General features: G+C 47.6%; 7 protein-coding genes across 7 annotated transcripts; 2 read left to right on the top strand and 5 right to left on the bottom strand.

Moving 5' to 3' along the window:
* Positions 1 to 94: 94 nt before the first annotated feature.
* Positions 95 to 1193, top strand: LOC132265689 (cell division cycle protein 123 homolog). The gene is made up of 2 exons (XM_059766447.1): positions 95 to 834; positions 907 to 1193. Exons 1-2 carry the CDS (start codon positions 345 to 347, stop codon positions 1191 to 1193), a joined length of 777 nt encoding a protein of 258 aa, XP_059622430.1. The 5' UTR covers positions 95 to 344.
* A 7-nt stretch (positions 1194 to 1200) lies between these two features.
* On the bottom strand, positions 1201 to 7134 carry LOC132265688 (heterogeneous nuclear ribonucleoprotein U-like protein 2). The gene is made up of 9 exons (XM_059766445.1): positions 6899 to 7134; positions 5552 to 6828; positions 4979 to 5488; positions 4792 to 4902; positions 3115 to 3283; positions 2613 to 2789; positions 1992 to 2437; positions 1691 to 1927; positions 1201 to 1624 (listed from the first exon to the last, which is right to left on the bottom strand). The coding sequence occupies exons 1-9, from the start codon at positions 7023 to 7025 to the stop codon at positions 1556 to 1558; spliced, it is 3123 nt and encodes a 1040-aa protein (XP_059622428.1). The 5' UTR covers positions 7026 to 7134; the 3' UTR covers positions 1201 to 1555.
* A 44-nt stretch (positions 7135 to 7178) lies between these two features.
* Positions 7179 to 9294, top strand: LOC132256224 (coatomer subunit delta). Its single transcript, XM_059752510.1, has 5 exons — positions 7179 to 7300; positions 7444 to 7483; positions 7548 to 7771; positions 7830 to 8815; positions 8878 to 9294. Exons 1-5 carry the CDS (start codon positions 7298 to 7300, stop codon positions 9170 to 9172), a joined length of 1548 nt encoding a protein of 515 aa, XP_059608493.1. The 5' UTR covers positions 7179 to 7297; the 3' UTR covers positions 9173 to 9294.
* LOC132265879 (serine/threonine-protein kinase Nek8) lies at positions 9292 to 11842 on the bottom strand. The gene is made up of 5 exons (XM_059766665.1): positions 11668 to 11842; positions 10461 to 11601; positions 9885 to 10402; positions 9496 to 9826; positions 9292 to 9433 (listed from the first exon to the last, which is right to left on the bottom strand). The coding sequence occupies exons 1-5, from the start codon at positions 11840 to 11842 to the stop codon at positions 9301 to 9303; spliced, it is 2298 nt and encodes a 765-aa protein (XP_059622648.1). The 3' UTR covers positions 9292 to 9300.
* A 191-nt stretch (positions 11843 to 12033) lies between these two features.
* LOC132255634 (arginase-2, mitochondrial) lies at positions 12034 to 16705 on the bottom strand. Its single transcript, XM_059751737.1, has 3 exons — positions 15913 to 16705; positions 12358 to 12939; positions 12034 to 12298 (listed from the first exon to the last, which is right to left on the bottom strand). The coding sequence occupies exons 1-3, from the start codon at positions 16100 to 16102 to the stop codon at positions 12084 to 12086; spliced, it is 987 nt and encodes a 328-aa protein (XP_059607720.1). The 5' UTR covers positions 16103 to 16705; the 3' UTR covers positions 12034 to 12083.
* On the bottom strand, positions 12962 to 15365 carry LOC132255633 (uncharacterized). The gene is made up of 3 exons (XM_059751736.1): positions 14270 to 15365; positions 14017 to 14213; positions 12962 to 13955 (listed from the first exon to the last, which is right to left on the bottom strand). Exons 1-3 carry the CDS (start codon positions 15123 to 15125, stop codon positions 13032 to 13034), a joined length of 1977 nt encoding a protein of 658 aa, XP_059607719.1. The 5' UTR covers positions 15126 to 15365; the 3' UTR covers positions 12962 to 13031.
* Positions 16706 to 17108: 403 nt separating the features above from the next.
* On the bottom strand, positions 17109 to 18966 carry LOC132265605 (FGGY carbohydrate kinase domain-containing protein). The gene is made up of 2 exons (XM_059766338.1): positions 18321 to 18966; positions 17109 to 18264 (listed from the first exon to the last, which is right to left on the bottom strand). The coding sequence occupies exons 1-2, from the start codon at positions 18854 to 18856 to the stop codon at positions 17175 to 17177; spliced, it is 1626 nt and encodes a 541-aa protein (XP_059622321.1). The 5' UTR covers positions 18857 to 18966; the 3' UTR covers positions 17109 to 17174.
* Positions 18967 to 19130: the final 164 nt, after the last annotated feature.

The following is a 19130-nucleotide window of genomic DNA, read 5'->3' as shown; positions in this document are numbered from 1 at the left end:
ACATTTCGACTGTGAGTTCACATGAAACATAAATGAAACAGCGAGAAAAGGCATGAGTAATACCTTTTCTAAGGCGAAGCGTACCACTGGGAAGTCGAACGTCAAGCTCACAAACATCAAGTGTGTGAATGTAAACAGGATCATGGAAAGTCCACCAAAGAAGGTAGAAATGGTGAGAAAGCGCTAATAATTCCCTTGACACAGTCTCTCAGTCTCGGTTCCTCTCCCAGGGTGTCCTTGGCGCCTGCTCGTTCAGCAATTGGTACAGCCACTTCGAGAAGATCACTATCAAATCTTACGTTTTGCCCATTCCGAATGACGTGCTGGATTACCTGCGCGATGACATGATTATTCTGCCCAGGGAGTGTTTGGAGGCGCACGAGGAGGTCGATGAAGAGAACAACGTCTCCTTTCCCGACTTCTCTCACCGCATCCGGGAGATTCTGCAGAAATTGCCTCGCGGTGCCTTCCTGAAGACCAACTGGCATTGTGCCAGAGACGCTCACTGGATTATGCCCGGACAGAGTTTGAAGGTGCACGATGTGGCCGAGGTGTATCAGCTGCTGAAGGCGTCGAATTACTCAAAGATGGACTTGAGTCCTGAGCGAGGATTCGCGAGTGGCTTCAATTTTCACGTGGTGCTGCGCAAGTGGCAGGAAATCAACCCAGCAAGTGAATTCCGGTGCTTCGTGAGGAATCACACACTGCTTGCCATCTCCCCGAGGGCCTGGCCAGAGTACTATGAGCACATCTATCAGCAGAAGAGCGACATTGTCCGAGACATTTGCACAATGTTCAAGGAACACATCAAGAATCGATTTCCTCTGAAGGATTGTGAGTTATTTTTTTATCAAGTTGCTCTTCTTGGATTCTCTTCTAATTCCCCACATCTACGTGCCATTGCAGATGTCTTTGACGTTGTCCGGGAGAAGAAAGATGTGGTTCAGCTGCTGGATTTCAGTCCCTTTGATCAGCAATTCACAAATTCTCTGGCCTTTGAGTGGCTGGAATTGGAGGATGACGACAAATATCCCGCAAATGGTGAGGATGAGCCTGAATTTTGCTACCTGAAGCAAGATATTGGCATTCAGCCTAAGCAGAAGAACCTGTACGGTCTTCCACTGGAGTTCACCGCGCTGGCCAGCAATTCTGACGCCTCTGTGGCGCAACATCTGACGGATTTGGGACTCTAGAAAGCCTGTCTCAAGGACCAACGCGCACAATCTCACCCATTTTCTACCCACACCGACAAAGGATTTCGTTGCAAAATCTCCCTTTTGTACTTAGCATTTATTCTCTATGTCAAAAGAAGGATTATTTATATACAGTCAATATATAGGATGTTCAAATAATTTACTCTACACTCTATTTCTTCTTTTTTTCATTCCAAGATAGTTTTAATGATAAAAAAAAATTAGATGCTCAGAAGCACAATTACTTTTCCAAAAGAGATAGAGAAAAAACACTTGAGACATCGCGACTAAAACAGGCTATAAAGGACCTTTTCTCGCACTATAAAACTAATTTCCCCAGGGAAAAACACACAAACTCTGTTCTAATTTGTCTGGTCGGACGTCGTGTCGACATTTGGGCAGCTGTTTGTTGTGTAAACGGCCTGATTGACCTGAAAACATACAGAGGATCTTAAGTCCAGATGAACAGAAAAAAATGATCACAATTCAGTACTCACGTCCCAGGAATTGGCGCCCCACTCGGCTCCGTTCACGCCCTGCGCCGCTCCGTAATTCCAGCCGGCCCAGTTCTGCGCTCCTGCATTCCAGCCGCTCTGCTGCCATCCTTGAGCGCCCCATTGGCCGGCCACCGGCCACTGCTGCTGGCCTGCCCAGCCGGCGCCCCACGACGCCCCGCCCTGTGCTGCCATTGCCGCTCCGGCGTCCATTCCGGCATGCGAAGCGCCGCTGTAGTTCTGGAAGCAGACGAGAAACACTTAAACTTCACACACTCGGCGCCAGAGAAATGCCATGCCTCACCTTCATGGCCGACGAGCTCCCGGAGTCCCTCTTGGACGAGGAGTAGTCACGGCGGTTGCTGCGAGAGCTGCTGTGCGAGGAGCGACTGCCGTAATTATCTCCTCCACCGCCACGGTTGTCGCTCCGACGCTCGCGAAAATCCTGATCGCGTCCAGAGCGCCCGCTGCGACTGTCCCTGTCACGATTTCTGCTGTAGTCCCGGTGTCCGTAGTCACGTCGGTAGTCACGCTCGTTCGAGCGACGTCCGCCGCCACCGCCACCGCCGCCGCCACTCACCCATTGCGGATTATTCCAGCGATCGTGGCCCGCACGCCGATCGTATCCGCCTCCGTAATAGTCGCGTGGCGGCTGCGGGCGCCATCCAGACGACCCACGAGGGTTCCCGTACGGCTGCCAACGATCGCGACGATCACCTCCACGATCCCAGCGGCGATCGTAGTTGTAGTCTAGAATTATAAGTGTACAATTTTCATTAATTAATAAAAATGTCAATTTTGACATGAAAGATCAAAGATTCTTGGGCAATCTTGATATTTGAGGCTCAAACCAAGAGTCAAGATTTCAAGAGATTGTTCACTATGCTAAACAAATAGGCGATATAAAATGATTTCTCCCCAATACCTCTTCGACGGCGATCCCTGTAGTCATCGTAGGGACGACGCTTGATCGACTGCGGCAGAGCCCTGCGTCCCTTCTCATTGTAATCCTCAACGAGCTTCGTAGCCGCTTCGTCTTGCAGATCGACGTACTTGATCTCATCGAACCACCCAAGATCTGTGGTCGGCAGCGAGTAGTTGGCTAGATTGCAGAAGAACAAGCATATTAGATGACAAGATCTTGAAAATCTCCTGATTGTCTACAAAGCTAAAAAATGAAAATCACTCTACAGCCATTCAGCAATCCACGCTGCTTCTCATTTACCATTCACACACTCTTAAGGTCTAGTAAAAAAAAAAAAACCAAAAATGATAATAATAATAATAATTGTGTGATCCTTAATTACAAGTTTACTAAGTCATCTAACGAGAGGTGCTAAAGTGAAAAGGTATAGAAAAGCATAAGAGAGGAACAGAAAGTAAGGATGATTAGTGCCTAATTGGTTATAGATTTTGAAGAAAAATACCTTTCATCTCATTCACGGCGAAATCTGCTATTTCTTTGCTACCGCCCTCATTTTTACAAGCCACACGCCTTTTATATTCCTCGTCGTCCGGTATAACAATCACCGCAATACGTTTGAAGTCACCAAATCCCTTCATTTTGCGCCTCTGGGCCGACGCAAAAACGTTCGTCTATTCAATGGTGAAGATATAGAAGATCACAAGATCGTATTCCAAGATGTTAGATTTCATTGCATTGTTTGTTGATCAGGAAGAGTTACAATCATTTGGCTTTTATCGGAGACTTTGGCCATCATCTTTTTCTGGATTTGCCTCAAGATCACTGCTTATTAATTTTTTGTCTTTCTTTCTTAGTCGCGCCATCACCCATTTTCTGCCATTTGTGTGCATTTTCTCAATTCTCCTCCCTCCCATTTTCACCCTTACTGACTAAATACTTACCACTCATCACTGTCGATCGCTATGGGCTATTCTTTTTCAGAGAAAAATCTATCATTTATATGGAGACAATAATAATGACAAAAGCTATAGAAAGGTTATGAAGAATCCTTACCACAAAAATCGCTGCTCAAGGGGCCTAATTGTGCATTTTCACCTCAACTTTGTGACTCTCAGCAAGAATTTTTTCCTCATCTTTACAATACATTTTCCCGAATATTCATCAAATACTTTTAGCAAAAAAAAAATTCAATCCAAAATCAAGCATTTTCGAGAGTCTCCAAAGTTTTATCCTTTCATGCCAATATTTTTTCGCTGTTTATCACACTATATTTCTGTTTTTTTTTTTCTTAATTTTCGCTCTATAACTAATATTTACCTGCACTTTTCAATGTATTTTTCTAATGGATATTGAAGTGTATCGCCGCTGCAACACCCCAAATAAATAATTAATTATAAATTGTACGAACCTCTACATAAGAATAAGAGTGAAAATATGATTTTTTTTTTAATACTCTCAGAGCCAAAAAATTTGATGCAAAAGAATAGTTTTCTCAGAAAATATATATATATAAAAAAACAGTCTTTACAAAGATGAAATTAACCTTCTGTTGGACTATTTTCGAATTATTCCTATGACACAAGAAGTGCAAATCATCTTTGCAAAGACCTCAAAAGTCAAATGATAACAAATAAGAAAAAAAATGAGGAGATAAAATGCAAATATATCAAAAAAAAAGTATTTAGTGGGATAAATAATTAATTATTGTCACTTGTTTTTTAGATTGTAAATAAAATTGTAAACTCAATACTCAAATTTCTCTCGCTGTTCTAACATTTTCCCAATCATTTTTCTCTCTTTCTCTCTCTCTTTTCACATTTTCCCTCAAGTCCCTTCTCTTTTCATGGGCTGACAGACAGTCTTTTTGCGCACATCTTCTCTCCATTTGTGATCGTCTTTTGAGCAAATCCAGGCTTCCGTTTTGTCTCTTTTTCTCTGCAGTTTCTGGCCAGTTTTCTCCACTTTTCCATCACTTCTCTTCGGCTGTTTTTCCGTATTCTCTTGCCTCATAACAGTCTTTATAACTACCAACAATACTCTTTCTTTCATCATCTTCTTCTTCTTCTCAATAAATCGCAAAAAGGGAAAATTCTTTAGATTCATCACTTAACATATTGCCAACTACTAATTGTCTATTTTGTGATCAAGGGAGATTCTTATCAAGTGATCTCACACTCACCTGATCCAGAATGTAGTTCCTGCGCCTCTTCTGTGCCAACTCCTGCAGCACTGTGAAGCTCCTGTTGCACATGTCATTGAATTTCTCCGCCTTTGACGGCTTCGTGCGATTCTGTGGACAGAAAATCGACTGATTAGTAGAAAGATCTTCCCAAACACACACGCGTGCTCGTGCATCGTCAACTTACCGTCATTCGGCTGTACAGGTAATTGTCCCCAATGATGTTGTAGCGCTTCTCCGGATTCTCCTCATTCCACTTGCTTACCCAGTGAGTCTTTCCGGCTCCCGGCAAGCCAATCATCATGATCACCTCACACTCCTTCCTGGTCTCCGGGCGCTTGTGACCCTCCACAAGTTCCTCGCGCGGCAAGTGAGCAATCAGCACGAAATCCGGCAGACTTTCACGATTGATGGGCTGCTCGGGTTCCTCCTCCTTCTCTTCCACCTCCATCTTCTCCTGCGCCTCCTCCTCAGGCTTCTCCTCGACCTTCTCTTGAGCCTCCTGCTCAGGTTTCTCTTCCGCAACCTCCTCTGTTGATTCCTCTTCTTTCTTCTCCTCTGCCGGAGTTTCCACATTTTCAGGCTTCGGTTCCTCCCAATCTTCATCTTTAGGATCATTGCTCTCAGACTGAGAAGAAGTCCTCGGCTTTTCCTCTTCTTTGGCCTTCTTCTCACCCTCTTGAGCCTGCTGTGGCTTCTGCAATACGAAAAGAGAGAATCACAATTATTGCAAAGAATGATTGATAGTCAATTTACTCACCCTTGGCTTGAATTCCGACAAAAGAGTGTTCTCCAACTGACCAAAGTTCACCTTGAAGTTGATATTCTTCGTGAGCACATGCGGGAAGAGCGCCTGGTCATTGAGTGTCTCCTTCTCAAACTCAAACGCCACTCCCTGATCCTCGCCATTAACCGTGTATTGCACCTTGCAGGGCGTCGACTCCAAGTCCAGGTACACTCCAACCACGTCTCCCACGGTGAACTTCACGCCAAAGTCCTCCTCATTGTCTCTGTGATACTTCTTCCCCTCTCCGCCATATGCGAAGCTGTTCTCAGCCTCGCCCAGCTGCAGATCTGTGGCCAGTGTTGACCAGCCGCAGCGCAAATCGAACAGATTCTTCTCCTCAGGGAAGCTCACGCGGCTGTTGCGCTGCAACAGTTGCACTTCGTAGAATACTTTCCCACTCTTGACACCATGAGTGGCTCTGGCGCCCGCCCACATCAGTCCCAGCACACCGTCGCTCATCGTTCTGCCCTCGCAAAAGTCTGCACTGCTGATCTTGAGGTGGAGATCAGAGTCCACCCACGACAGGGCGGGATTCTCCGGTAGTGCCGGCTCATCCTCGATGTTCATGAAGTCATCGGCATTAGCGCTTTGAGAGTCCCGACGAGGCCTTCGTCGGGAACTCTCACTTTCCGACGGAGAGCGGCTTCGACGGCGCTTCTTGTCCTCCTTCTCAGCTTCAGGCTCCTCTTTCTTAGCCTCCTCGGCTGCGAGTTGCTCCACTGCATCCATAGGCATCGTCTCGTTCTCTGTGTAAGCATCCACGGAGTCGTCCTCTTTCTTCTCCTTCTCCTCCTCCTCATCCTCTTCTGGGGGAGTTTCGGTGGTTTCCTCTGCTGCTTGCTCCTCCTGTGCCTCCTGAGATACCTCCATGGGCGCAATTGGCTCCTCTGGCTCTTGTGGCTCCTCTTGAGGCATAGGTTCTGCCCTTTCTGCCTCTTCTGGCGCCTCTTGAGACATCGTTTCTGGTTCCGGAGAGGCTTCTGGAGCGACTGGTGCAACCTGTATAGCCGGTGGAGCCTCTTCCATGGGAGCATCCACCTGTGTAATCACTTCTGGTTCACTCTCCGATTCGCTGTCAACAGCTATTGCCTCTTCCGCCACTACCACGGGAGGCGCTGATGGTTCCGGAGACGGCGAATGCGTGGTAACGCCCTGTGCCCCTGACAAGTCGTCATCCGGCAAAACAGAGTCCTGTTCTGGCCCCTCATCCGACACCTCCTCGGCATCATTTGACTCACTCTCCTCTGCAACTGAATACGACGAATTAACCATGATGAGTGAGATTTTGAGAGGGAAAAACATGGCTTTTGTACCACTTACCATCCCCTTCGGCCTCTATGGCGGCCTGCAGCCGCGATATGAGAATAGCTTTGACTCCCTTCGTATCCAGTCCACGGTTCTGCAACTCCTGCTTCAGATCCACCACGCGCAACTTTGACAGATCCATTCTCACACTCACTACTTTTCACGCACGCAAAATCAGTGAATTTGTGGTAAAATGCGGAGAAAATGTGCTGCTTCGTCTGAGAAAAACAGAGAGACGCCAAAGACTGACAACTGGCGAATTTGCTCACTTGGCGCTGCAATCGCTGTGGAGGACACGAATTCACTTGACACGTCGATCAAATTGTGGTGGTTCAGCCTCTCGGATTTTCCCAGAATTTCCTCACTTTTCCGTGTGTTTCCTCATCAAAATCACCTATATCGTCTTCAGGAAAGATGGTGAGTTCTGGTTGAGAAGGAATTTGAGGACTTTTGGTTGTATTGATTGAGATATAGTGCATGAAAAGAGGGTGTTTTCTGCCTGCCAGACACCATGTTTTTCCTCCAATTTTCATTCTAATTTTTCTCCGACACTCTTCCAGGTGTTAATCGCTGCGGCAGTCTGCACAAAAGTCGGGAAGAGTGAGTTATTACTTTATGGAATAATGTTAGCCTGTAATGCAATGCGGTTCTTGTGAAATTGCAGCCATAGTGTCGCGACAGTTCGTGGAGATGACGAAGGCCAGGATTGAGGGTCTCTTGGCTGCCTTCCCGAAGCTGATGACTCCAGGGAAGCAGCACACATTTGTGGAGACAGACTCTGTCCGATACGTGTATCAACCAATGGAGAAACTCTACATGCTGCTGATCACTACAAAGGCCAGCAACATACTCGAGGATCTGGAAACGCTGCGCCTCTTCTCGAAAGTCGTGAGTATTCTTGCATCAGGAGGTGATGTTGAATCACACTCATTTCCTCCACTTGCAGATCCCAGAGTGCTGTCGAACACTTGAGGAGCGAGAGATTCTGGACAATGCCTTCAATCTTATTTTCGCTTTTGACGAAATCGTGGCTCTTGGATATCGCGAGAGTGTGAATCTGGCGCAGATCAAGACATTTGTGGAGATGGATTCGCACGAGGAGAAGGTGTTCCAGGCGGTGCGCCAAACTCAAGAGCGTGAGGCGAAGATGAAGATGCGTGAGAAGGCAAAGGAGCTACAACGACAGCGAATGGAGTCCGCGAAGAAGGGCTTGTCATCGATGAGGAGCAGCGGTTTCTCAGCCGGTGGCGATTCCTTCGGTTCTGGCATCTCGAATCTCACTATTGGCTCCACGCCGAGTATCAGCACGGTGAATGATGTCAAGCCGACGCCCACGAAGGCGCCGGCTGTGAGGAACGCCATGAAGCTTGGTGGGAAGGGCAAAGATGTGGACACTTTTGTTGATCAGCTGAAGAATGAGGGCGAGAAAATCTCTGCCGCGCCAACTCAAGTGGCCAGCCAAGGTGTGGCGAAGCCGAAACCAGTGTCGGACGTTCCCATGGAAGATGTACATCTGCACATTGAGGATAAGCTCGTGGTGCGCCTCGGCAGAGATGGTGGAGTGCAGAAATTTGAGCTGTCCGGATTGCTGACGCTCAGGATAAGCGATGAGAAGGTGGGCAAGATTCGCGTGCAGCTGGAGAATCGCGATCAGCGCGGTATTCAGCTGCAGACGCACCCGAATGTGGATAAGGAGCTGTTTAAGTCCAGGACACAGATTGGCCTGAAGAATCCAGCCAAGCCCTTCCCACACAACACGGACGTGGGTGTGCTCAAGTGGCGCTATCAGACGCAGGAGGAGAATGCAGTTCCGCTCACCATTAATTGCTGGCCTTCTGAGAATGGCGACGGCGGCTGCGATGTCAACATTGAATACGAACTGGAGCACACTCACTTAGAGCTGCGCGATGTCACAATAACAATTCCATTGCCGTGAGTTTATTACTTCAATCTTCACTGAGAACAATTACAACATGGGTGTTTTCCTCTTCCAGGATCGGGGCTACGCCGTCAATTGCTGAGTGTGATGGCGATTACAATCACGACTCCAGGAAAAACACTCTCACGTGGAGTTTGCCGATTGTGGATGTGAACAACAAGGCTGGCTCGATGGAGTTCAGTGTGCCAGCGTCAATTCCTGGTGACTTTTTCCCACTGCAAGTGGCTTTCGTGTCCAAGACGCCCTATGCTGACATCAAGGCTCTCGATGTGGCCACAGTGGATGAGGAATCGCCGGTGAAGTTCTCCTCGGAAACGGTCTTCTATGCTGAAAAGTATGAGATTGTGTGATGAGGACAACCAATCGTTCGCGCCTCCTGGCCGGGCTGGAGGTGCTACTTTACTATCCCCATTTTTCCCGCCCATTTATTTGCCCTGTGCGGTGGTATATTAAAGGATCTATTGTAAGAAGAGTAACACTAGTTGACATCCGGTGAGGAAATTAGAGGATTTGTCGTGTTGACGAGGATGAGAGTGCTGTGCTGAAGAGGCAGAATGTCGCTGATCTTCACATAGTGGCCTTTGGACAGCTGCTCGGGTGAGGAATAGAGCCTGAGAAGAGGGGATTTAAGGGTAAGTTAAGTTATCCTCAAAGATTTTACATATTCACTCACGCTAGGATGTCAATGGGATCGAGAATGAGCTCGGATTTGTAGACTGTGACTAGGAAATTTGTGAAGGCGGCTGTATTGCCGCCCATTCGGTAGTCTGAATCCGTTGCCAAGGTGTCTGGGAAGTTGTCTGTGGGCACACCAAAGCGTGTTCCCCAGAAACTCACGACATTGTCATCGGAAAAGACGATGGATCCTGTTGAATTGCACCTGACTTTAATGATGAACTTACTCTTGATGCCCGTGACGAGATTTGCGACATCCGGTGGACATTTGTTGTGTCCCAAGCCTCGCTGGCCATAGAAATTGTCCCCGAAAGTGATAACATAGCCGCCTGGAAGCAAAGACACGCACTAGATAAATTGGAATTCTCAGCTTCTGATTGTTCAAACCTTCGAGGATAAATGCCGAATGTTCCTCTGCAATGGACAAATCTGTGACTTTTTTCGCAATTTGATTGATCTTCCTAAATTTTGGGATTTTCCTGACACTCTTGCCGAATCCCAGGCGATTTTTCGTGTTTGCTCCACTGGCATAAATCTCTCCGGTGTCCAGAAGGGCCAGAGTGCAGTTTATCCCAGCATAGATGGCCGCCACTCTAGTGTCTCCAGTTCCCACTGAGTCCACTTGAGTGGGAACGGTCACAGAGCTGATGCTGGTTCCCAGGCCAAGGGCTCCCGATTGACTGGAGCCCCAGGTGAAGATAATCCCTGTGGAAGTTAGAGCGGCCACGTGGTGACCTCCACAGGCCACTTCAATGACCTTTAATCCGCGCAATCTTTCTATAGTTAAGGGTCGAGAGCGAGACAATCTGTCTCCGTGACCTAGGGCGCCGGATGAGTTTTCTCCGCAGCTCAGAACGACTCCAGTATTGGTCCAGAAGATGGTGAATTGATCACCGCAACTTGCCCTGGAAGATTATATTGCATTACATGTGAGTTTAGAGAGTGTTCGAGGGTGGAATTTACCCAACAATTGTGTATCCCTTGAGGCTCTCAACTTTACTAGGGTAGTGCTTGAAAGCTGATCCCTCAGCTCCAGAACTAGCTCCCAGAGCGAGCTGCCCTTTACCGTCGTCTCCCCACGTGTAGACCACTCCATCGGTCATCACTGCCACAAAGTGCGCCCCATTTGTGGCGACACGAGCAATCTTGGCGGTTGCAGGAAGTGGCAATGCTCTCATAGAGACTCCTGTGCCAAAGGAGTGCAGCTGATAGAGGACAGAGCGCTCAGAAAGGGGCTCTGGAAGGCCAGCTGTGACTTCCTCAGTGTACTGCTTCAGAGATAGCTGCTCAAGAGCTGCTGCTGCCTCTTCCTCAACCTGTCTCGGGTACGTGTATCCCCTCTGGGGCCCCAGGTGGCGGTAGACAAGAGGAATCCAGTACTGCAGCACTTCAGTGGCTGCTGGACGATCCGCTGGATTGACCTGAAGGAGGAGCTTGAGGAGATTGCGGAGGCAAGTGGAGTAACCAGCCGGTGGCGGAAGATACTGTCCTGCCATGATCTTCGCCACAAGCTGAGAGAGATTGGATGCTGAGAAGGCCTTCTTCAGGCAACACATCTCACCCAGAATGCATCCCAACGCCCACACATCGCTCTTGGCGTCGTAATCTCTGCCCTCGCACATCTCTGGGCTGAAGTAGTACGGCGTGCCCAGAATTGTGCGAGTGTCTATCTTGGTGTGCATAATCTTGGAGATGCCAAAGTCCCCGATCTTGGCCACGCCGCGGCGACTCAGAAACACATTGGCAGTCTTGAGATCTCGATGAAGAATCGCCTGGGCGTGAAGATAGGCAACAGCGCTGGTGATTTGCTCGACAATCGTGAGAATTTGACGCTCGGGCAGGCGATCTGTAGGTGTTCGGGCAGAGATTACATGTGCCAGAGTACCTCCTTCGGCGTACTCCATCTCGATGAGGAGCAAATCTCCGCGAAGGAAACTTCCCAAGTAGCTGATAACATTGGGATGGTGGAGTTTGGAGAACACCTCGACTTCGTTCATTGCCATGGCGCGTTCATCTGGAGTCAATTCACTGAGTTTCACCTGCTTAAGCACGACTAAAGTCTGGTCTGAACGTTTGCGATACAGGACAGCAATTCCGAAGGATCCTGAAGAGGAAAAGTGTGAGTATGGGCTGAGGATATTGAGGAATGATTATGGGAGTTGAATTTCACCTCTTCCCACAACTTTGAGTCGCTCAAATTCCGGCAAGATGACTTCATCCGAGGTGCTGGTCATCGTTGCCGGCACTCCGGGATCCCTGAATCTGGACAAAGTGGACAAATTGGATAAATCTGAGGAAGCCTTAGAAAAGGCACCGACTTTCGACACTTCCCGACTCTGGGACATCGCGAATGAGACTAAACACTAAAGAGCGCGCGTCCCAGAAGTGCATTTGTTGCTCTTTTGTGGTCTCCTAGGCGATGGACACCACCCGGAAGGATTCCCACGCTTTGCTCTCGAATCTTTTCATCCACTGACCTCAATCTGATGGGAATTGAGAACAAAGAAATCACGTCCACACACGCAATTCATAAGCTTGAGGATCGTCTTTATTGAGTATAAGTGCTACAGGAAGTGTCTATGAAGTCTATCTATAATTACCACAGGCTGCTTTTATGATCTCGATTGCGGCATTTACGGTGTCTTTCACTTGATCCTCGTTTCCTATCCTTGGGTTCACTTCCACGAGATCCATCACGTTCAGTCGTTTGGTTTTGTGCACCTCCTCGACGATGTGGATGCCTTCGCGGAGAGCTAGGCCGCCCGGGACGGATGTTCCGGTGCTAGGAGCCTCCAAAGGATCTGCAAGTGTTAGGCAAGTTAGGTAATTGCATCCAATGATCTCATTTCAAAGCTCATACTCAGGGCGTCAATGTCGAAGCTGAGGTGAATAGATCGACTTCCATCGGGATCTATGGCCTCCAAGGATCTGTTGATGACATCGTGAATGCCATACTTGTCCACATCTCTCATTCCGAACGCTGTGATGTTGTACCGTGCGATCATGTCCTTCTCGAAATCATCCACTGATCTCAGGCCGATGTAGGCGATATTCTTCGTGGACACGCGCGGCACCTGCCAGTCCATGTTGGGCAGATACGGCCACATGCCGGCGAACTCCTCGGCCAGCAGCGCCAGAGGCATTCCGTGGATGTTTCCTGAGAGCGAGGAAGTGTTGGTGTTGAGATCAGCATGAGCGTCCACCCAGACGATCGCGATGTCCTTTCGCTGGCGCACATGACCATCTACAGAGCCTATCCCGATGGCATGATCTCCACCCAAAGTGATGCACAAGTGGTCGTCGGAAAGGATCTCAAAGACCTTCTCAGACAGGCGCTGGTTGCAGGCCACAACGTCGTCATAGCCTAGCATGTTCCTAGGCTTGATTTTGGTTGTCTTAGGCTCATAGGTGATGTCTCCGAAGTCCTTCAAGCTGATGTCATCTGGAGAGAAAGCGAAATTTCAGTTAAAACTCAGATTTTGCAGTTAAATAGTACTAAATCTTAAGAAGGACTTGACGATTATTAGATGTTCTTTATTTTTTAGCTTTCTTAGATTTGTAAATTTCAACCAACAGTACAAGGAAGCTTATCACACTCCCTATCAAGAGGACATAGAATGGCAATTGAAAGTCTACAAAGTCGTAGATCCTGAACTTCTCCTCCTCGACGAATCCTAGTCTTCTCCTATTGAGCCAGGTTGTGTTCCAGTTCATTTCCTGAATCCACTTCCCCATGAAGCCACCTCTGTCGAGATGTAGCATGACAAAGTTGATTTGCTTGAAGAAGACTGAGTTCTTGGGCAGGACATAGGCTAGGTTGTACATTTTGGGACATTCGGGGACCAGAAACACTTTTCCAGTGTGAAAATACTTGGCGTTCTCGAGTTTAACTGTGGACTTTCTTGTGACTGTGGCTAAGCTGGGGTCTTTCATGACCATTTCGATCAATGGTATGGACAGCAGATCAACAATCTTGATCTGGTGTCGAAGATGTTCGTTCAATTCGGAATCTTCAGGTGGGAACAAGTCATCCAGCATGCCTTTGTACTTCACACCAATCTTCAAGTTCGCCTTGTCCAAGGCCGCCAGGGACGTGATATCTCGATAGTAAATCGGCCTAGTGAAGGCGGTGCTGAGATTTGACTGGAAGATGGCCACGACTACGACACTCATCATCAGAACTGAGGCAATGAACATCCGTTCGCTTGTCACCCGCGTATGTCGTCTTAGAGGAGAACTGATGAAGATGATCGTGGTGTCGATGAAAAGCTGCAGCGTTTTTCTAGATGACTGATTCTCGAGTTGGATTAGGAGTTCCTTGTCAGGGAACATCCTCTCTTCACACCAGCGAATTGCTCTCCAGAAGCTACTCGAGGCCAAGATGCTGAGAAGAAGGCAAAACCAGACGTACTCGTGAAAGCAGAGCAGGGGAATCCAATACTTGGGGATTTGCTTTGCCTGGGAAACCAAAGGAAGTGGTTTAGTAACAAAAGCTGGATAAGGAAACATCGAGCCTTGCCTTCTGGACAACACAACAGAGCTCATCGAGATAAACCGGCATCGTAAACTCCATGTCCGGATTCGAATAGTCCTTGACGAAGAAACCCGTCAAGGCGAGATCACTCTTCCTGGTGCTGATTCTTCCCAGGGTTCCCGTGAAGCTTCCGTTGGGCAGTTTGTATCCGAACATATCGCCGTCAGGTTGCTGGAAGATCGCTGAAATGCAAAGTCTTTGTGGAAGAAGGAGTTTTCCAGACAAGGATAGGTCTTACCGGTGAAGTTCATGAAAACTCTGAGAGCTCTCATGGCCTCAGCATCGGTTCCTTCGAAGTACTTAACACCAGTTGTTTTGTTGATCCTCAAATAGTTGAAGGCTGAGTGGAACATTTCGATCCTGAGCGGATAACCATTCATGTTCTTGATGAAGTTTTCCGGTCTCTCGCGAAAATTCATGAGAACACCGAAAGAGTTGTTTCGCAGCGGATTGCGCATGAAGGGATGAATAGTCAGGGTGTCGTTGTGGAGCATCACGTAAACTTCATAGGATCTCTCAACTTCCCAGGCAATCATAATGTTTTCATAGACTTTCTCCAGCACCTCCTCCGTGGCGTCAACGTCAAGGAGGATTAAATAAATGCCCAGAGGATCCACAAGACAGTCAATGGCATTTGGGAGCATCTCAAGGGACACAATAACGATGTAGCCAGTAATGGCAGTCCTGAACCAACTATCTTGAAAGTCTGACAGACTTCCTTCCATTCCTGCACTGGAGCGCTTTCTTCGCCTATAGTTTTCGGCGTAGAACCTTTGTAATATCTCATCTCTCCAGGCACTGAAGCAGAGATCTTGCTCATCCAGATCCCAGGAGAAGTAGTAAACCATAACGCTGTGATTGTGCTTCACCACCGGCACTAAATCTCCCAAGAAATCTCCTGATTCGTAGTAATCACCATCGATGGCAATTGCGATAGTTTTCACACGATTCAAGATAGCTGAGAAATCTTCAGTGAAACTGGGAAAGTGGTCCAGAATGGAGATTTCGGTGAAGAATGTGAGATTTTCTCCAAGCACCGAACAAGAGAGAATGGAATAGACGAGGAGTGAGCTTGTAGCAAGATTTCGCGCCATTTTCACACCGATTCTGGTCTAGATTGTGTAAATCAATGGGATATTTATAATAACTCCTTCCATGCCGAATTGCCTTGTTTGTTTAGTTACAGGAAGAAAAAAAAATGTGATTTCATATTAGGATATTGAGATAGTTGTGAGTTTTGGTAAGATTTCAAGAAGCTCTGAAATATTACACACTGAAACAGATCAATATATACATTTGCATATCTTCAGTGTTTTTTATTTAATTACTAATGGAATTTTGATTAAAATTGCGAAATTTTCACTCTTAAGAAATTCTTCACGCCTCTTCTCTGCCTAATAAATCGATATTCTGTCCATAATTCATAATTGTGTGCTGGTTTTAATGGTGTAATTGGATGTTTTTGGGGGTGAAAATCACTGTGAAAAATGCCCACGACCTTTCGGCGTAGTATAAATATTTGGAAAGTAATCACAATCCTTTGATAAAGAGACATCATTAGTGGGAAATTCGACTGGGAAAGTAATTGAGATGTTATTTGTCAGTTTGATGTTGAATATTCCAGAATTGAGCTGTGATAGCGCGCGAGTGGGAATATTTCAGAGATTTGGAAGTTCTGTCGTCAGAGTTTGTTTACAATTTTAGCATCATTCGCTGTGATGATCATTGGCAAAAAAGCGCGTGGAATTATTGTGATAAGGACATGGTGAAAAAAAATCCGGTTCAGTATCGTTTCCTTGATCTCTGGGAATGATAAAGGCGCGCCACGCTGGAAGAACACGCCATGTGGCGGGGGATTGCTTAAAAGCGTATATATCTTACCTGAAATGTCAGCGATTTCCTGGGCCAGACCTGCATCTCGGATGGCTTTGGGACCACACTCGACCCCGAACTTCTTCTGTCCACGCGAAAAGGGCACACCAACGATGCCGATCTTCTGCAATTTCCTACGCACATCGGCATGTGGCTGCCTCTGGATCTGGTGAATAGCACGCCTGAGTGTCTGGAACATTCTGGGTGTCACGAAACCACGGGATATATTCGAGAAAATGAATGTGGGCACCTTGAAAAATTTTCCACTGTCTGGCAATGTTGTCTCTCTCTTGGAGAAAAAGTATGGCTTTCGTCCACAACAATCTCAAGATAACTGACGATCAACTCCTCAGAGTTGTCCCAAAAAACCCGTGTGAGAACTCATCCGAAGCACCAAAACACTTCTATCCTTATCACTCTCGGAGGTCTTTTTTGCCGCAAAACGCCCCACGCCGGTTGTTTTCCAAGACAGCATGGAATATTCCTGGAATCTTTGGGATTATCTTCTATGCTAATGAGCATTTTGGCCACTCCTTGTCGTCAGAAAGGAGGGACTCTTGAACTGGCCAGATAAGCCCTACTCTTGCTCAACAATCCAAATCCTCGTGTTGTGATCGGCGGAGGAGTGAATGGGGCTGAAGAGAAGTCGCGGGGAGACTTTCTCCGGATGCCGGAGGCGCTGATAGTGTGCCCGACGTATCAAGAGGAAGAGGATGACGAGGGCGAGAATGGGAGCAGAGCAGAGGAATACAGCCAAGAGCACCATTTCGAACGGAAGCGCGCGAAAGACTGAGGGAAATCAATCAATTTATGCTCCAGAGAGCTAAAATTAGTTCCATTCCAGAGGACGAGAGAGAATAAGCCACGAAATACTCCTGGTTTCAGAGATTCTTTCACTTTGTCGTCCATACAAAAATCAATTTATAATAATTTTATTAAATTATTTACACTCAAATTATAGCACAGTTTTTTGTGTGTGAATCATTTGCACCCAAGACTCAAACCATGGAAATTGTGAAAATGTGTATTTTAGTCATTTCAGCGTGGAAATAGAGGATTTTCAGTTAAATAATTCCCTCAATTGAATAGCAATAGCTGTGGGTTTGACAGCCTGACCGCAGATGCTTTGTTCCAATTACTTAATTGAACCCATTTTGCAAGGACAATGGGAGAGTTCAGTGATGTGAAAAATCATTAAAACGACATCACATAATCTCCATTTATTGCTCTTTACCTGGGAATGGTGTTCACATTAAAAATCTAGTCAAGAGTCACTGAGACGTCATAATCTGCCTATATTCTGCCTGATCCTTGAGGAGCTTTTCGAATACCCTGAATTTCTTAGCATGGTAACTGATGGTGGCCTTTTTCGGTTCGATCCTTTGGGTTTTCCCGCCCATTTTGGCCGCTGCCTCGGGCAGACTGGGATACAATCCAGCTGCACGCGCTCCCAGAATGCTGGCACCGAGAAGAACGCTCTCTGGCTCACTGGGAACGAAGACAGGAATTTGGCAGATATCAGCATGAGCTTCCACATAGACTGGATTGAGACTGAGACCGCCACAGATGAGAATGGCGCGGAACTGGCGAGAAAACTGCACCAAAATTTGTTTGGTGCCGTATGCCAGAGCCTGAACTGTGGCCAGATAGAGGAGAGCGAGATCCGTGGGCTCATGATTGAGAGTGAGGCCAGAAATCATCCCTCGACGCGTGGGATCGGCTATTGGTGAGCGATTCCCATGAAAGTCTGGGCAGACGTGAAGATCCGCAGTGAGTTCGTGCAAAGGCACGCTTTTCTGGGCACTCATCTTGGCCAGGAGGACATTCAAGTGCTCATAGACGTCTTTGAGCTCTCTGGAGTTTATTTCCTGGCAGATTTTCGTGAAGGACGGATGGGAGTAGAGAAGATCATCCAAAAGCTTCCCAGTGGCGCTTTGTCCTGCCTCGTGAGCATACATTCCGCTGAACAGGACGTCTTTGTAGGGTCCCCAAACTCCGTCCACCAGCTCCATTCCTGGCGCCACGCAAATGTGGCATGTGGAGGTGCCACAGATGAGAGCAATCTTCTCTTCCAGCTGGATTCCTTGGTCAGTTTCGGCTCCCAGGAGGGCCAGAGCACCAGCGTAGGCGTCAATGACTGACGTTCCAACAGGAGTGCCTTCTAGCAGTCCCAAATCTTTAGCTGCAGCAGCAGTTAATCCATTGCCAACACTTGCTCCAGGGCTTTGGACATTCTCCCCGGCGAGAGAGATGAAATCACGGCCATTCAGATCGAATAAGGAGGCAGAATTGAGGAATTGTGAGTCCCAGCACTGCTTCTGACCATCGTAGTTCCATTTGCAGACAACGGAACAGAGAGATCTGCAAGAATTACCAGGTATTAGTCTTTTGATCGGGTTTCTCGCCAAAAATCTCACCTTGAAGTGTTCCCAGTGCTCTTGAAGGTGAGGAAGTCCGGCAGCTCTATGAACTTCCCGACTCTCTCCCAGAAGTCTTCGGGGGCGTTCCTCTTTAGCCAGAGTATCTTCGGGCACTCCATCTCTGCAGAAACGCGCCCACCGACAAAGCTCAGCAACTCATGCTTCTGCGCATTGATGTCGTTGGCCTCCTGAACAGCTCGATGGTCCATCCACATGATGATATTCCTCTTGTCCACGCCATCTAAGCACACCGATAGTGGTTTGTCTGCACTGTCCAGAGCTACTAGAGAACAAGTGGCTGTGAATCCAATGCCGCGAATTGACTCTGGCGGCCTCTGCTCCACAACTCTTTTTACACATTGGCGAACAGCGCTCCAGATCTCCTCCGAGGACTGTTCGTAGTGGTCCTCGAGTGGGCTCCAGGTGGGAATTCCCGCAGAGAAGGTGGCCAGAGAGTGTCCGGAGGCACTGAAGAGTCCAGCCCTGGCGCTGCCACTGCCCACGTCAACACCGACGAAGAGGGACTCAGACATGGCGAGGAGGAAGGCGCACTGGAGGAACGGGAAGAGTTCAATTAGAGGAGATCCAACGTGCGGTCGTGTGACCCAGAGAGATGAACTCAAAGTGGAGCTGTACACTCTCTCTTTTGCGCTCTCTCAGCGCGACACAGAGAAGGGGGCAGCAGAGACGCACTGGGACTGAATGGGGCCCACGCCTGGAGAAATGAGATGATTTGGAGAGAAATAAGTTTTCATTCTCTAACCAGAGATCGCATTTGCCTGCTGTTTTTAATGGATAACATTCAAG

This window comes from Phlebotomus argentipes, unplaced genomic scaffold, assembly GCF_947086385.1.
Source record: "Phlebotomus argentipes unplaced genomic scaffold, Phlebotomus argentipes genome assembly contig_5, whole genome shotgun sequence".
Taxonomy (NCBI): domain Eukaryota; kingdom Metazoa; phylum Arthropoda; class Insecta; order Diptera; family Psychodidae; genus Phlebotomus; species Phlebotomus argentipes.
Note: the sequence above shows the minus strand (reverse complement) of the source record. Positions and strands in the feature narration are given on the sequence as shown.

Bases quoted from the DNA above. Each gene is read 5' to 3' on its own strand.
- LOC132265605 (XM_059766338.1), bottom strand. From the start codon at position 18,856: ATGTCTGAGTCCCTCTTCGTCGGTGTTGACGTGGGCAGTGGCAGCGCC. The intron at 18,265-18,320 runs GTGAGATTTTTG...TAATTCTTGCAG, and splicing joins AGCACTGGGAACACTTCAAG to ATCTCTCTGTTCCGTTGTCT.
- LOC132265879 (XM_059766665.1), bottom strand. From the start codon at position 11,842: ATGTCCCAGAGTCGGGAAGTGTCGAAAGTCGGTGCCTTTTCTAAGGCT. The intron at 11,602-11,667 runs GTGAAATTCAAC...TTTCCTCTTCAG, and splicing joins ACTCAAAGTTGTGGGAAGAG to GATCCTTCGGAATTGCTGTC. The intron at 10,403-10,460 runs GTAAATTCCACC...ATAATCTTCCAG, and splicing joins AAGGGATACACAATTGTTGG to GGCAAGTTGCGGTGATCAAT.
- LOC132255633 (XM_059751736.1), bottom strand. From the start codon at position 15,125: ATGGCGCGAAATCTTGCTACAAGCTCACTCCTCGTCTATTCCATTCTC. The intron at 14,214-14,269 runs GTAAGACCTATC...TTTGCATTTCAG, and splicing joins AGTTTTCATGAACTTCACCG to CGATCTTCCAGCAACCTGAC. The intron at 13,956-14,016 runs GCAAGGCTCGAT...TTGGTTTCCCAG, and splicing joins TCTGTTGTGTTGTCCAGAAG to GCAAAGCAAATCCCCAAGTA.
- LOC132265688 (XM_059766445.1), bottom strand. From the start codon at position 7,025: ATGGATCTGTCAAAGTTGCGCGTGGTGGATCTGAAGCAGGAGTTGCAG. The intron at 3,284-4,791 runs GTGAGTGTGAGA...ACCATTGAATAG, and splicing joins GGAACTACATTCTGGATCAG to ACGAACGTTTTTGCGTCGGC. The intron at 1,928-1,991 runs GTGAGGCATGGC...GTCTGCTTCCAG, and splicing joins GGAGCTCGTCGGCCATGAAG to AACTACAGCGGCGCTTCGCA.
- LOC132265689 (XM_059766447.1), top strand. From the start codon at position 345: ATGATTATTCTGCCCAGGGAGTGTTTGGAGGCGCACGAGGAGGTCGAT. The intron at 835-906 runs GTGAGTTATTTT...GTGCCATTGCAG, and splicing joins TCGATTTCCTCTGAAGGATT to ATGTCTTTGACGTTGTCCGG.
- LOC132255634 (XM_059751737.1), bottom strand. From the start codon at position 16,102: ATGTTCCAGACACTCAGGCGTGCTATTCACCAGATCCAGAGGCAGCCA. The intron at 12,940-15,912 runs GTAAGATATATA...CTTTCTCTCCAG, and splicing joins GGAAATCGCTGACATTTCAG to ATGACATCAGCTTGAAGGAC. The intron at 12,299-12,357 runs GTATGAGCTTTG...TAACACTTGCAG, and splicing joins CTTCGACATTGACGCCCTGA to ATCCTTTGGAGGCTCCTAGC.
- LOC132256224 (XM_059752510.1), top strand. The intron at 7,484-7,547 runs GTGAGTTATTAC...GTGAAATTGCAG, and splicing joins CTGCACAAAAGTCGGGAAGA to CCATAGTGTCGCGACAGTTC. The intron at 8,816-8,877 runs GTGAGTTTATTA...TTCCTCTTCCAG, and splicing joins ACAATAACAATTCCATTGCC to GATCGGGGCTACGCCGTCAA.